Source organism: Podarcis liolepis (genome assembly GCF_965112155.1).
Source record: "Podarcis liolepis genome assembly, chromosome: 3".
Taxonomy (NCBI): domain Eukaryota; kingdom Metazoa; phylum Chordata; class Lepidosauria; order Squamata; family Lacertidae; genus Podarcis; species Podarcis liolepis.
This window is the reverse complement of record NC_139557.1, coordinates 5,561,831-5,576,902: the sequence shown is the minus strand read 5'-3', so window position 1 is coordinate 5,576,902 and position 15,072 is coordinate 5,561,831. Positions and strand designations below refer to the sequence as shown.

General features: G+C 43.1%; 1 protein-coding gene across 3 annotated transcripts; it reads left to right on the top strand.

Moving 5' to 3' along the window:
- The first annotated feature begins 15 nt into the window (after positions 1-15).
- Positions 16-14,853, top strand: ESD (esterase D). 3 transcript variants are annotated; one of them, XM_083495316.1, is made up of 9 exons: positions 16-196; positions 3,420-3,495; positions 4,536-4,624; positions 7,503-7,601; positions 9,079-9,203; positions 9,891-10,010; positions 10,903-11,001; positions 12,516-12,683; positions 14,640-14,853. In XM_083495316.1, the coding sequence occupies exons 2-9, from the start codon at positions 3,428-3,430 to the stop codon at positions 14,718-14,720; spliced, it is 849 nt and encodes a 282-aa protein (XP_083351442.1). In that variant the 5' UTR covers positions 16-196; positions 3,420-3,427; the 3' UTR covers positions 14,721-14,853. The 3 variants fall into 3 exon arrangements, with proteins under 3 accessions (XP_083351442.1, XP_083351443.1, XP_083351444.1); XM_083495317.1 differs by having other exon boundaries at positions 68-196; positions 3,423-3,495; XM_083495318.1 differs by lacking the exon at positions 4,536-4,624 and having other exon boundaries at positions 118-196.
- Positions 14,854-15,072: the final 219 nt, after the last annotated feature.

Sequence of the window (15,072 nt, the reverse complement as noted above, 5' to 3'; positions counted from 1 at the left end):
CTCGTCGCTCAGAGCAAGGCGAAGTACATGGCGGAGGGACTACAATTCCCATGAAGCCCCGCGGCGTCAGAGAAAGAGAGCTTGTGTGAGGAAAAGCGAACGGACCCTCGTCGAGAGAGGCAAGGCCAACTTTTTGAGGGGAGTTTGGTGTCGCTTGACCCGCCCGGGGAGCTCAGAAAAGCAGCTGGGGAGGACGGTAAGTGCCTCCAGGGAAAGGATAGCTCCCTCTTTTCCACACACCGCCATTGCTTTCCCTGGTGCTGGTTTCACTTCGACAGGCAGACGCAGCCTGTGGCTGAGGCGGTTTGCAAAGCTTGTGTGTGTGTGTTGTGTGTGTGTTGTGTGTCGGTCAGTTTGGGGGAATTAATTCCTCCCCCCACAATAATATTTATTATTTTTCATACATAAACATAACAAAAAGAGAGAGTTAACAATAGTAAAAGAAAAAGAATAAAACGAAAAGAAAAAGAAAAAAGAATGCAAAACATAAAATACATCAAATCACCGCATAAACTAAAACTTAATTAATTAAAATCCATCTTCATAAACATATTACTTGACTTCCTCTAGTCTCTTCCATCTGAATTTCTTAGTGATTATACATAAACATAACAAAAAAAGAGTTAACAATAGTAAAAGAAAAAAAAGAAAATGAAAAGAAAAAAAGGAAAAGAAAAAAAGATAAAAGAATGTAAATGAGAAAAAGAAAAAGAATATAAAGAAAAAAGCATATAAAGAAAAAAAGAATATAAACAGTTTTGGGGCATTAATAAAGGAACCTGTTAAGTACTGAAGTTCTCATCCTGGGCCAGCAGGGGGATTCTGTAGATAGTTTTCTCTCAGGTCCACATATGCAAATAAGGAATTGAAAGTGACGTTCAGTGATTGGATAGTTACAGAAAGTTGTTACTGTTGCATTGTAGTTGAGCTCTATATAATAAGCAGCTTGGCTGAACCCTTTAGTTCTGTTCTGGCCTGTAAATAAACACGTGCTGTCTGAAGAATCGCTGTCGTCTGATATGTTCACCCACAACTTAACAGAACCAGTTTGTCCACTGCTGGCCAGGCAAAGTTTAGGTTTATTCTATTTACACTCCCCTTTATACTTAGAGAATTGTAGTGTTGGAAGGGATCCCTAAGGGCCATCTAGTCCAGCCCCTTGGAAATGGAGGAATCATTTGCCCACAGCTGTCCCCAAGGGGGTCTCAAACCACCCGACCTTTGGGTTTGTGGGAGTGGGGGGGTATTGGTTATTTTCGGGTTTTCGTTCTCGCTTTTTATTATGTATTTTGTGCTTCTACAGACGCTTCAAGTTGTGCGATTTCGGGTTGCGCGCCGCGCTGAACCAGGAAGTACCAGAATGGGTTACTTCCGGGTTTTGGCGCATGTGCAGAAGCACTAAATCGCGCTTTACGCATGCGCCATAGCTGTCAACATTTCCCTTTTTTAAAGGGAAATTCCCTTATTCCGAATAGGATTCCTCGCAAGAAAAGGGAAAAGCTATGGCATGCTCAGAAGCGCCAAATCGCAACCCTCAAGTGTGCACACGCGGTGCTGCGGGTTGCGAACGTGCTTCCCGCATGGATCACGTTCGCAACCCGAGCGTCCACTGTATTCTGTTTTGTTATGCCATGAAGAGCGGTATACAAATGTGATAAGTAAAAAATAGCAGCCAGACACAGTGACCCGTAGCACTACATGCACACACCCCGGTCTTCCGACTAAACAATAACTTTCTGACAGTAAGAGCTGTTCAACCGCGGTGTGGATTCCTTCAGAAGGTAGTGGGTTCTCCTTCCTTGCAGTTTTTAAAGCAGAGGCTGGATAGCCATCTGTCACGGATGCTTTAGTTGAGATTCCTGCATGATGGATGACCCTCGGGGTCCCTTCCAACTCTACGGTTCTTTGATTCCCACTGGATAAGAAGCCCTGAAAGGATTTACAACCAAAGTCAAAACAAAACAAAATCCATGGACAATAAAAAAATCACAAACATTTTAAAATGCAGGTTTAACAGTACATTACCGTACCCAGTGGGGACGCTGGTGGCGCTGTGGGTTAAATCAAAGAGCCTAGGATTTGCCAATCAGAGGGTGAGCTCCCGTTGCTCGGTCCCTGCTCCTGCCAACCTATCAGTTCGAAAGCACGTCAAAGTGCAAGTAGATAAATAGGTACCGCTCCAGCGGGAAGGTAAACAGCGTTTCTGTGCGCTGTTCTGGTTCGCCAGAAGCGGCTTTGTTATGCTGGCTACATGACTCCCTCGGCCAATAAAGCGAGATGAGCGCCGCAACCCCAGAGTTGGCCACGACTGGACCTAATGGTCAGGGGTCCCTTTACCTTTACCTTTACCGTACCCAGTGACCACTGCCAGGCTATTTTATGCCCTTGGCAAGGCTATCGATTTGCATGCACACCAAAAATTGCTCACTGTAATTTTCAAAAATGAACATCTTGTAGAAATGATAAACAACTTCAAAATAAAACCTAAAAATAAAATATTGTCGGAAATTATAAGCTAATCTGTATAAAACTGTGCCCCTCAAAGGAGGTTTGCACCTTAGGTGGTTGTCTGGTTGGCCTAATGATAGCCCTGACCATATGTGGCAATAAAAGGGCGTGAAAGAGGACAAGCAGTAAAATGCTCCCCTGCCCTCAAATAGCACGATTGCAACTCCCTGGCAGCAACTTCTCAAACAGATTTACTACAACTCCTATCCTTGCAAAATCTTTTCCAACCTGGCCAAAGGTTAATTGAACGATTTGAGTTTGGCAGGCTCAGTTCCAGATCCCCTCTCATGCTAGGAACATGTGATAGCATAGTAAAAGTTGAGTCCTGGAATACATTCTCTTCAGTGGCACAGCCACCTCCAGCTGCACCTTGGATTAAGGAAGAAAGATCTCATTGGATCAAACTGACCACTGTCCTTGGATTGGGCATCACAGCATTTTGGGAACCAAGAAAGGAAACCCTGTTTTCTAGGCTCTGCCAACAGGCTTGTAAAATCAGGAAAACAAAGGCAAACTTCCCAAATACAGCACACAGTTATATCTCAGTTTTCTGCCTTCTGAAATCTGAATCTTTATATTGAAGAATGTCTGTGTGTGTGTGTGTGTGTTGTGAATAACTAGGGGTGATGGCATTGTGAAGAAAAACTGTAGGTTGGTAGGAAAAATCCTTTATCTGTTGTAGAAGCTTTATGGTGCATTTACACGCATGCTTACTCCTACGTAAGCCCTCCTGAGTTTAATGCAACTTACTCCCACGTAAGTGTATATATTTCCAACCTGAATTATCTTCTTGTTATGAGGCTGCTGTAAATTCAGCTATGGAATTCAATACCATAAGATGTAGTGAAGCGTGTTTTAGAAATTTAATAAATAAGTACAACTCTAAAACAGTTTTCCCCCTTTGTTTCCAGCAGAGATCATGGCCTTGAAAGAAATTTCTAGCAATAAATGCTTCGGTGGTTTTCAGAAAGTGTTTGAGCATGACAGGTAAATGTTTTATTCATGTAAGTTTTTTTAAAGGATATTTTGCAACCCTGGGGTTAGGGTTATATTCAGCTAAGTCCTACTTAGTTGACTAGACCCACTGAAATGAATGAACCTAAGTTAGCCATGTCCATTAACTTGGACTGACCTATTCTTGAGTAGGAATAACATTGAATAGCACCTTTATGCTGTAGGGCTATACCCACAGGGCAGTATTCAGCTAAATAAAAACGCTAGTGCAAGGATTAGCACTAGTGCAAGGGGGTTCCCCCCCCTCCTCCTGCACCTGCCCTGTGCCACAGCAGAAGCCTTTGGGTGCAACCTACCCACTACCTATAACCCATAGCCACCAAAGTTTAGAAAATTTGTCCCTGTGTGCTTGGGGCTGGACAACAGCTAATTACTAAACAAATGCATATTTTTGGCAGACAACAATTTTGCATATAGCAGTTCTGTTGATATTTAGGCTTTGGTATACCAAAGTACTGAGAAAGCATCTTTTTGTTCTTCAATTTTAATCACATTTTTAGTAGCTTAACCATCACTACATCTTCCTTGCTTTTTCAGTGAACGTCCAGTTGTCCATTGCAGGGGTGGGAAACCTGTCTCCCTCCAGATACTGTTGAACTCCAGCTCCCATCAGCCCTAACCAGCATGGTCAGTGGGCAGGGATGCTGGGAGCTGTGGTACAATATCTGGAGGGCCACAGATTAGCCACACCCACCCCACTGTACTCCACTCTGTCCTTTCAGTCTCTATGCTCAGTCCCTCGTGTGTCTCCTTTTGCGTTCTTGGATGCTCAGGTAGACCCTCTTTGATAATCTGCATCATGTCCCTTCTTGTGGCAGCTCCAATTGTCCGCTGCCTCTACTTGCCTTGACTGAATTAGTTGCACTGATTTCAATGGGGGAACAAAAACACTCTTAAGTAGTTAAATAAAGCATGTGGCTTGAGTATTAGCCTTTGGCAACTCTGATTGGAGGTTGCGGTTTCTTATAAGCGAGTTTCGTTAGTCCATGTTAACTGCATTTTGTTGTCAACAGCGTTGAGCTGAAATGCAAAATGAAGTTTGGGGTTTATCTGCCCCCCAAAGCAGAAACTGAGAAATGCCCTGTATTGTACTGGCTCTCAGGTGAGTAATCTGAAGTGGCCCTTGAAAAAGATATCACCAAAGGGGGTTAAAATTAATTCAAACATGTTGTAGGTGTGATTTCAGTAGGTTTCTTCTGATAGATGTTTCAGAGATTCATATACTACTTTTCATCAAAAAATTATCACAAAGTGGTCTGCAGGAAGAGATCAAACAACAAATAAAATAATAAAATATATTTAAAAGAAATGAAAACATAAATTCTATGAAACAGTGCAGCATCAAAACTCTATAGATCACAGCAAGCTAAATGGGCCAACCATAAGTCTGAAGCCTGGGGAAACAAAAGTGTCTTGAGGTAGTGACAGAAGCTTACCAAAAATATTGTCTGTACCACTAGGAAAAGGGAGTTTTCATACCAAGGGAGCCTTATATTGCATCCCTACACAGGGAGCAGCACCTGCCAGGGAGACAGCAAGAAGGCCCCCCTCCTCCAATCTTATAGCCCAGATAAGATTGCAAAGTGTTTTTGTAGATTATCATCTAGATCAGGTTGGTCCAACTCGCAGCCCTCAATGCCTTTTTTGGCACCATTTTATGCCCCCCCTCCAGCCCTTGTACCTCCTTCCCAAAGCTGGCTAAGCAAGGCTCTAGGCTTTGGGAAGGAGGTGTGAGGGCTCTGAGAGGGTCCTAGAGTCCTCCTTCCCAAAACCTTGTTAGCACTTTCCCAGCTTTGGGAAGGAGATGGGAGGGCTCTGGGACCCTGCCAGAGCCTCATAAAGGTAAAGGGACCCCTGACCATTAGGTCTAGTCGTGGCCAACTCTGGGGTTGCGGCGCTCATCTCGCTTTATTGGCTGAGGGAGCCGGCATACAGCTTCCGGGTCATGTGGCCAGCATGACTAAGCCGCTTCTGGCGAACCAGAGCAGCGCACGGAAACGCCGTTTACCTTCCCGCCAGAGCGGTACCTATTTATCTACTTGCACTTTGACGTGCTTTGGAACTGCTAGGTTGGCAGGAGCAGGGACCGAGCAACGGGAGCTCACCCCGTCGCGGGGATTCAAATCGCCGACCTTCTGATCGGCAAGTCCTAGGCTCTGTGGTTTAACCCACAGCGCCACCCACGTCCCTTGCCAGAGCCTCATACCTCCTTCCCAAAGCCCAACACCTTGCTTATTCGGGTTGTTGTTTTTTGGGGGGGTTTTTTTTTGGAAGGCAGCACAAGGACTGGCAGCGGAGTGTCAATTTTGACTTGCTCCCCTTGCTCCATGTGGCAAAACAGTTTGCGGTCCACAGGTTCCATGTCTGAGTGCTGTTGTGGTCCACTTGGTATGAAAAGCTGGACTTCCCTGATCTAGATACATTTGTGATTCAGTGATAAAGCCAGACTGCCTTGCTTTTGCTGTCAGCTGAGCCTCAATAAAGGCTTATAGATAAGATAATTTGTGGCACATCTCTTTCTGCAAGATGCTGTTAGGCGCTGGACAAAATCTGACACCCTAAGAGACTCAAGCTTTAGTGTTAAATTACAAAGCTTCCTTACAACTGCTTCAGCCAGAATTTAGAGAATCAGTGTTGAAGTTCACACCCAGGTGGCATCTTGCTCCAGTGAGAACAGTGCTGTATGACTAATGAGGTGTCACATAGCCCTTTAAGGTGTTTATAACCACATAATTAACAAAGAATAGACGGTCACTCACCCATATGTGGTGGGATTGTGCATTAGTGCCAGATGTTTATTCTGTCTAAGATGTTTGACAGAATATTTGTAGTAGTCCAATGGATCGCATACCTTGTTCCAACTTTGACACTGCTCTTTCTAACTAGCAGCCCTCATAGCATTATCTGCCATGTCCTACTTTTTGGTAGGAACTGCCCTTATGAAGATTGCTAAAAATTGGTAGGCTCTTTTCAAATCTGCCACTCAAGGAGGACACTCCAAAAACTGGCAAACTTCACAGTCAGAAAAACTGGCAGTAAATTCATTAGTGTGATTGCAAAGAAAGACCTTTTCCTAAAAATCTGTTTTCCCTTCTTATATGTGCCTGTGGAAATTCTTCGCTTCCTGCTACTGGTATTATTAGGATTAATTTAAACATGGTAGCATTTCAGGTCTAGTGGAACTTTCTTTACTCTTCAACAATGAATGAGAACTTATGTGTAATAAAAAAATATTCACTGTCAACACAATGTCTTTTTTGTTTTCTTTGTCTACTGGTACATTAATAAAAATGTAATGAAGAAAATTTATTTGCAATTAAACAGTAATTGAATAACTTTTGCATGGTGGCAGAATTACAAGTAAATTGTAAAAAATCAGATATTTTATTCCATCATATTCCACCGAAAGAACAGAAGAGAAATAATCAAGAGGTTTGAATATACCACTTTGCCACATGCAATTTATATATCTGAGAATCCAGATTATAAACAAACAAACAAACAAACAAACAGGCTGATAGTGGCAAGTTATGTGCCCTTTATGGAAGGAAATTCTGAAAATTAAAGGGGAGAAGCTGTCATTAATTGGTTGTATAACAGCAATTAAAACTATTGTTGTTCCTAGGTTTACTTATCTTTTCCAGATCTTCCTAGGGGAGACATTTAGCTAGGGGAATAGCTAAATGAGTGGCAAAAATGTTAGGAATCTTTCTGAAAGAAAAAACCTAGAACAACAAAAAGCCCTGTTATATAAACATCTATCACTGGGAGGATGGGGGAATTCGTTTTTTTGAAGTTATACTTTGAGGCTAATCAATTTAGACACTTAGGCCCAACAATATCAAAAGATATAAACAATGGTTCAAAGTGGAAAGTGCATCCTCTTACTTTTGGGCTAAAACACGCTCACTTGGATAGCTTCTGAGCCAGAACCCTATTGGCAGTGCTCTTGCCATTACAATGCTCTTCTGTCTTTTCAGGATTAACGTGCACAGAACAAAATTTCATAACGAAAGCAGGTTTCCATCAAGTTGCAGCTGAACAAGGCCTGGTTGTGGTTGCCCCAGATACCAGCCCACGTAAGTGCTAGGCCAATGAACATCAAATTAATTGCTTTTATTATTGCTGTCACGTAGCTGCGCGTATTACTAGTAAGTTAAGCCAAACTTTGTATACAATCCTAGAATCTTGTCCATTTGTATCAATAATAATAATAATAATAATAATACAGTGGTACCTCAGGTTACATACGCTTCAGGTTACAGTCTCCGCTAACCCAGAAATAGTGCTTCAGGTTAAGAACTTTGCTTCAGTATGAGAACAGAAATCGTGCTCCGGTGGCATGGCGGCAGCAGGAGGCCCCAGGTTAAGTGGGGCTTCAGGTTAAGAACAGACCTCTGGAACGAATTAAGTACTTAACCCGAGGTACCACTGTAATCCTTTATTGTCACTACACCACCTGTGTGCAGTGAAATTAAACGACCCCCCCCCCACATACACTCAATCTTGTTTGCGCTGTGTGTGCTTGTCGGAACTCAATTACAGTGGCACCTTGGGTTACATACGCTTCAGGTTACAGACGCTTCAGGTTACAGACTCTGCTAACCCAGAAACAGTACCTCGGGTTAAGAACTTTGCTTCAGGATGAGAACAGAAATTGTGCTCCAGCGGCGCAGCGGCAATGGGAGGTCCCATTAGCTAAAGTGGTGCTTCAGGTTAAGAACAGTTTCAGGTTAAGAACGGACCTCCAGAACGAATTAAGTTCCTAACCCGAGTTGCCACTATACACCACTATTTTTTCCCATTCAGCAGCCCAACAGCCCACTGATAAAAACTGTTCTTTAACCTGTTGGTGCGGCTGTCTCTACTTCTGTATCTCCTGTCCAAAGGTAGGAGATTAAAGAAGTGCTGGCCAGGGTGTGAGTCATCCCTAAGAATTTTCCTGGCTCCCTGAGGCAGCGGTCTCCTGCGATGTCATCTAGCAAACTCCGAGGACAGCCTATGATGTCATCTGCTGTATTTGCCACCCTCTGTAGGGACTTCCTGTCTGTGGCTGTCAAACCAGCGTACCACACTGTTATACAGTATGAAAGGACACTTTCTATTGTGGCCCGGTAGAAGGAGATCATCAATTCTTGCTTGACATTGTACTTTCTTAAGACCCTGAGGAGTCTCTGTGGGGCCTTCCTAACCAACAGATGTTTTCCTGTGCAGTTCTAGTAGTTGCCAGATCAGCACAGATACAGTATTGATAAGCGGATTTTCCTGTAAATGCATCTTCCTCCTGGGCGGTGAGGTGGGGAACAGCACACACTAAAGATCTGCCTTTTATTTCCCCACAATTGGCTAGACAGTGGCATGCGCTTTTAGCTCTTCATCTAGTAAAGTCCATCTAAGTGTGCAAGGTTTTCCTCGTTACCAGGTAGACTGTTCTGCCTGGCAACCCATTGCCAAGCAAAGAGAGGCATGCACATAAAGCCCCTTGAACATAAAGGAAAAGTGCCACTCCTCTGCTGTGAATGGTGATTATCAGCATAGACTTTCTTTCCATGGTAGGCGGATGCAATATTAAAGGAGAAGATGAGAGCTGGGATTTTGGCACTGGAGCTGGTTTTTACGTGGATGCCACTGAAGATCCGTGGAAAACGAATTATCGCATGTACTCGTACATAAAGGATGAGGTGACTTTTGGCTTGGTTAATTGTGCCTGTGTACAATTCTCTTGATGTAAATATAGAATGGGATATAATACAAGGTGTGGGTTCCCCAACTTTTTCTCCCCCATCCTTCTACTGTAAGTCTGATGGTCAGATACATATGAGTATCCTTCTGGACTCTGACACCCAACTGTGTCCGTATTGGCAAGATCTGGCATTGGTACTTGCGCTTTATCTCTGAGAAAATAAGACACCTGTAAATTTGTCCTGCATTTCCTCTCACGCATTTTCTCACCTGCACTCAAGCTCTGAGGGTCTAATTTTCTGCTCTGAGAAATTATGTAATATGGTACCCTGTAATTCCTTATGAACTCTTACCATCTTCCCTAACTTTGCCCAACATCACCAAAGGCAAGCGAAAGGCCTGGTGTCTCTTTAAGTGTGCAGGCAATAGCATTGCTTCTTTAAACTTGTTCTGCCTTCATATACTTGCAAGGACCCCTGAAACTGTTATAGTAAAATCTCCTCAAGTTGAGTAGTTTACTGATAGTTTCCCTGTTTCTTTGTAGCCAGTATATCCCACAGAAAGCTTATTGGGCAGCATGTGTGCTGCTGTTTGATAATGTGTTGGACAAAGGCAAAGGTTTGATAAAGTGTAGGTCAAAATGTTAATATACTCACTTCTATTTCCTTCCCATTGACGTCTTCCAGTTACCTAATCTGATAAATGCCAATTTCCCAGTTGACTCTGGGAGGATTTCTATTTCCGGCCATTCAATGGGGGGTCATGGTGCTCTAATCCTCGCTCTGAAGAATCCCGGAAAATACAAGGTAAGATTCTGAATTCTTTAATGTATATCGAATAAAGTAAAGGAATTAGATAATGATGCAAAGAGAGATAATATTAAGAAAATTTACCCTGAAAAAGTAAGAGATGCAATCACCTTTATCAGTGTGGTTTTTAAATCAGTGGTCAAATTCAGTGCAGTTTTGAAAGGGTCAGTGCACCATCTTGCTGTCTGATTGTATCCAAACATAGACAAAAAGCTGCTCCTTGATATCAGGAACCATCATGTAAAATTTAGTTATGCTATTTTAAGAGATGTCCAAATACATATCAGACAACTTTCCAAAATACAGTGGTGCATCAGTTTTCAAACGTAATCTGTTTCGGAACACCGTTTGACTTTTGAAACGTTCAAAAACTGAGGCGCAAAGGGCAGTCTGCAATTTAAATGGGCGAAATTGGGGGGAAACTCAGCGAAAGCTGTTCAACTTCCGAAAAGTGTTCGAAAACGGAAGCAATTACTTCCGGGTTTTCGGTGTTAGAAAAACAAAACATTCGGCTTCCAAGATGCTCAAAAACCGAGGTACCACTGTATATAGTAGATTGGCATTCTGGATGTTTACAATTAATAGGCAGTGCAAATTGAAGTATGGCACAATCCTATGAAGATATATTGATAAATGGGTACAGAAACAAATAAAGTAAATAAAAATTGTGTTATTTCTATACATGTCCGTACACCCGGACAAGATGAGTTTGCACTGTCCTTTCCTACACATGACAAAAGATGAAAATAAGCAGCTGTTTTCTAGAACCATGCTGTTTTCTACAACTTTACAAATGCAGTTTTTTAAAATTCAGAGTTGCTGGGGGAAATCTAGATTCAGATATTAACACAGTCGCTTTGTTTTCCTTGAATCTTCCATTTCTGACTAGTCTGTTTCAGCCTTTGCGCCAATCTGCAACCCAATTCAGTGCCCGTGGGGGAAGAAAGCTTTTAGTGGATACCTGGGGTCGGATGTAACCAAATGGGAGGTATGTACTGGAAATATCAGCATGGTGTAGAATAACCACAGAAGCGCCATCAAACTGCTTCATCAATATAGATTTATTTTTTTTAAGGCAAGGCAGGTTGGGTGCAGTCTTGAAAAGGGATATAAAATTATACAGTCATGGGAAAAAGAAAGCGCACCCTCTTCGGATTCTGTGGTTTTACATATCAGGACATATTAACGATAGTCTGTTCCTTAGCAGGTCTTAAAATTAGGTAAATGCCATGATTTATTTAATGTGGTGCGGCTTGCGTGCATGATGTGAGCATGTCGTACGGCGTCCGCAAGTGAGGTGAGCACATTGCGTGGCATGTGTGCATGGTCACCATGGAATTTTGAGGGGGCCCGGACCTCTCCCTAGATATGGGAGGGCCTTAGCCCCCCAACTCCCCCTAGGCGGCGTTCTTGCTGGCATTGCTTACTCCTGTACATTTCATTCTTGTGGTTGTAACACTGTAAAGCCTTCTGGAGTATGAGAGGAATGTTTCCAGCATTCTCCCGTGTTGGAGTTGAAGAATAAGAAAATGGGGTAGCTCATAAAAGAACAAGCAAGCCAGAATTGTGTTACTTTCCTTGGCTACTCCCAATCTCTGGTCCAGAACATTTTCCAAGACAGGCTAGGAAATAGTAGCAGAGTTAAGTTTTCATGGGGAAGGGCAAACGGGCTCCTGAACAGATTCACTGTACAGCAAATCTGCCTCTTTTGCTGCTGCTGTTACACTTAATAGTCTACTTTCTTTCTCACAGTGATGTCATTGTTACCAGTCAACCAAGGAATGTCCGAAACTCCATCCATCAGCATAAATCATTTTATCTGCTGTTGACTTGCTATTCCTTATGTGCACTGCAAAATAAATCTGTGTGTAATATGAATACTGAATACAGGCAGGTAGCCGTGTTGGTACCTTGGAGACCAACTAAGTTAGTTATTGGTATGAGCTCATACCAATAACTAACTTAGTTGGTCTCTAAGGTGCTACTGGAAGGGTTTTATTATTTTATTATTATTAATTATTTATTTTATTTTGTTATGAATACTGAATGTGAGCCTGGTCAGCATTGCATTTTAATTTGGAATTGACTGTAAATTGGATAGGAATTGTGATTCTTTCTGTTGGTCATTGTTTTTCCAGTATTGTGAGATCTTGGGCTTATCCACATTTACCTTTTGCCCTGCTATTTTCAGGCACAGGCTCATCCTTTAAAGCTGCATGTCCAAGCACCCCCACCCCCACTGGTTTCTGTGCGAAAACCCACTCCTTAAAGCTGAAGTGCAATGAACGGCAATTCGAATTTTCTGTGGATTGCCCTTTGCTCTGCTTTAGCTTTGAAGAGCGTTTTTTTGCAGGGAAAGCTCTGAAGCCTTCAGAGAGCAATCAGACACAGAGCTTTAAAGCGCAGATTACGCCTGGAAAGTGTGGAGGAAAGGTCAATATGGATAACCTCTTGTCTGGATGCTGCAGTTTTTAGAAGTAAATGTATCTATATCCGTTGCAGGCTTACGATGCTACACATATTGTGAAATCCTACAAAGGCCCCTCTTTGGATATTCTGATTGATCAAGGCAAAGACGACCAGTTCCTTACAGCAGGGCAATTGCTGCCTGATAATTTCATTGCCGCCTGCACAGAGCGCAAAATCCCAGTGGTCTTCAGAATGCAGCAGGTAATGTCCTAAACGTTTTGTATCTTGTGTTAAATTTTCAGTAGTAAAGGTCGATGATGCTTCTCTTTGCCTCCTGAGGCAGCATTATTATCATTTTCAGGTTTATTTAGATATTGCCTGATCCCCTCTCTCATTCACTCACACACATCCCAAAAAACCCCCACTACACCAGTTTAAAGAATAGTACAGTCATTCTTTTAAAGAATTAAAAATAAATCAGCAAAACAACCCAAAACACTTTCAAACAAATAAAGAGCAAACAGTAAACAAACAAATGCTACTTGTTAATTCCTGACGGCTTGACAAAATAAAAACAGCCTTTCCTCATGGAAGAGGGTCCATGAACAGTAGTTGAAAAGGCCCCCATTAGAACCTGTAGGGAACCTGCATAGGCCTTGTGTAATAGAAACGTTTTCAGCAGGCATTTATAGTTGGCTAAGAACGTGCCTGCTGAATCTCGCTTGAGTGGGTGTTCATATGTAAAAAAAGGTAAAGGACCCCTGGACAATTAAGTCCAGTCAAAGGTGACTTTGGGGTTGCGGCGCTCATCTCGCTTTCAGGCAGAGGAAGCCGGCGTTTGTCCACAGACAGCTTCCGGGTCATGTGGCCAGCATGACTAAACCGCTTCTGGCACAACGGGACACCGTGACAGAAACCAGAGCACTCGGAAACGCCATTTACCTTCCCGCCACAGCCGTACCTATTTATCTACTTGCACTGGTGTGCTTTCAAGCTGCTAGGTTGGCAGGAGCTGGGACAGAACAACAGGAGCTCAACCTTTCAAGCGGATTCGAACCACTGGCCGTCCGATCAGCAAGCCCAAGAGGCTCAGCTGTTTAGGCCACAGCGCCACCCACTCCCTTCTGGGTGTTCATAGGACTGGGTTGATGGCATTAAAGGTTCAGTTTATCACTGTCCTCCAACGAGCCTCACCAGCTTGGGAAATGAAAACCAGTGCTCCTAACTGAGCTGAGGTACAAGGTTTCAGCCAATCCCTGAGGTACCCTGGACCCAAGTTGCTCAGGGCTTTGTAAATTAATACAAGAACCTTGAACCTGGCATGATCCCATTTCTGAAACCCCAGAGAGCTGCTGTAAATTGGTCAGTGATGTAATTCAGGATAAGGCAGCTTCCTGAGTTCCTGTGTTCCGCTCTGCATCCAGAAGGTCCCAATTTCAATCCCCGGCTTCTCCACGTAGGGTTGGGAACCTTCCCTTTTCTGAAGCCCTGGAGCCCAGCCAGTGTAGACATTACTGAACAAGATGAACCCTTTTTCTTGAATTGTGTTGAAGGGACGCGGGTGGCGCTGTGGGTTAAACCACAGAGCCTAGGACTTGCTGATCGGAAAGTCGGTGGTTCGAATCCCCACGACGGGGTGAGCTCCCGTTGCCCGGTCCCAGCTCCTGCCAACCTAGCAGTTCGAAAGCATGTCAAAGTGCAAGTAGATAAATAGGTACCACTCTGGCAGGAAGGTAAACGGCGTTTCCGTGCGCTGCTCTGGCTCGCCAGAAGTGGCTTAGTCATGCTGGCCACATGACCTGGAAGCTGTAGGCTGGCTCCCTCGGCCAATAAAGTGAAATGAGCGCTGCAACCCCAGAGTCGGTCACAACTGGACCTAATGGTCAGGGGTCCCTTTACCTTTACTTTAACGTACCAAAGGATTGCAGTACTGTGCAATATGTACACTTATATCCCTCTGTCGGTCTACAAGGGCACATTCTTAAGTTGTTCTGGCAAGTTTCCTTTAAAGGTAGATGATACCTTCCTCTGTCAACAGAGAGATAGACGATGGTTAGATAATTTATTACACTGAATGCGTATGCTGAACCCAAGGCGAATTTTCCAGCTACTTGGTTCTTGAGTACTACTGCCTCTGAATAATGCTGTAAAAAACAATGCTTTTGAAGACATGTTGGCTACGGATTTGACCATTTGATTTCTTTTTCCCCTTCCCAGGGCTACGATCACAGTTACTACTTTATAGCAACATTCATTAACAACCATATCAGGCACCACGCAAAATACCTCAATGCTTGACTTGAGTATCTCCTGACAGTATAAAACAATTGGAAGATAATCAGTGGAAATTAACAACGAAAAAGTACGTGAATAATCAGTGAATTGAAATGAAGTCCTGATTTTGTTCCTCAGAATAAACACTTGGAATATGCCTTGTCTGATGTGAATTAATTTAATCATATTTGGGAATATCACTGTAAAGCTACCATTCTAAGCTGAAAACATTTCTAGTTATATTATAGCTACACTGCTTTATCCAAACTATAGAACTGGCAAACATCTTCCCCTGTTTGTGTGGGGCTTGCTCATGGTTGTGTGTGTCAACGCAAGCCTGCTTGTAACAGGGGGAAAAGATATTTTGAAAGTGGTA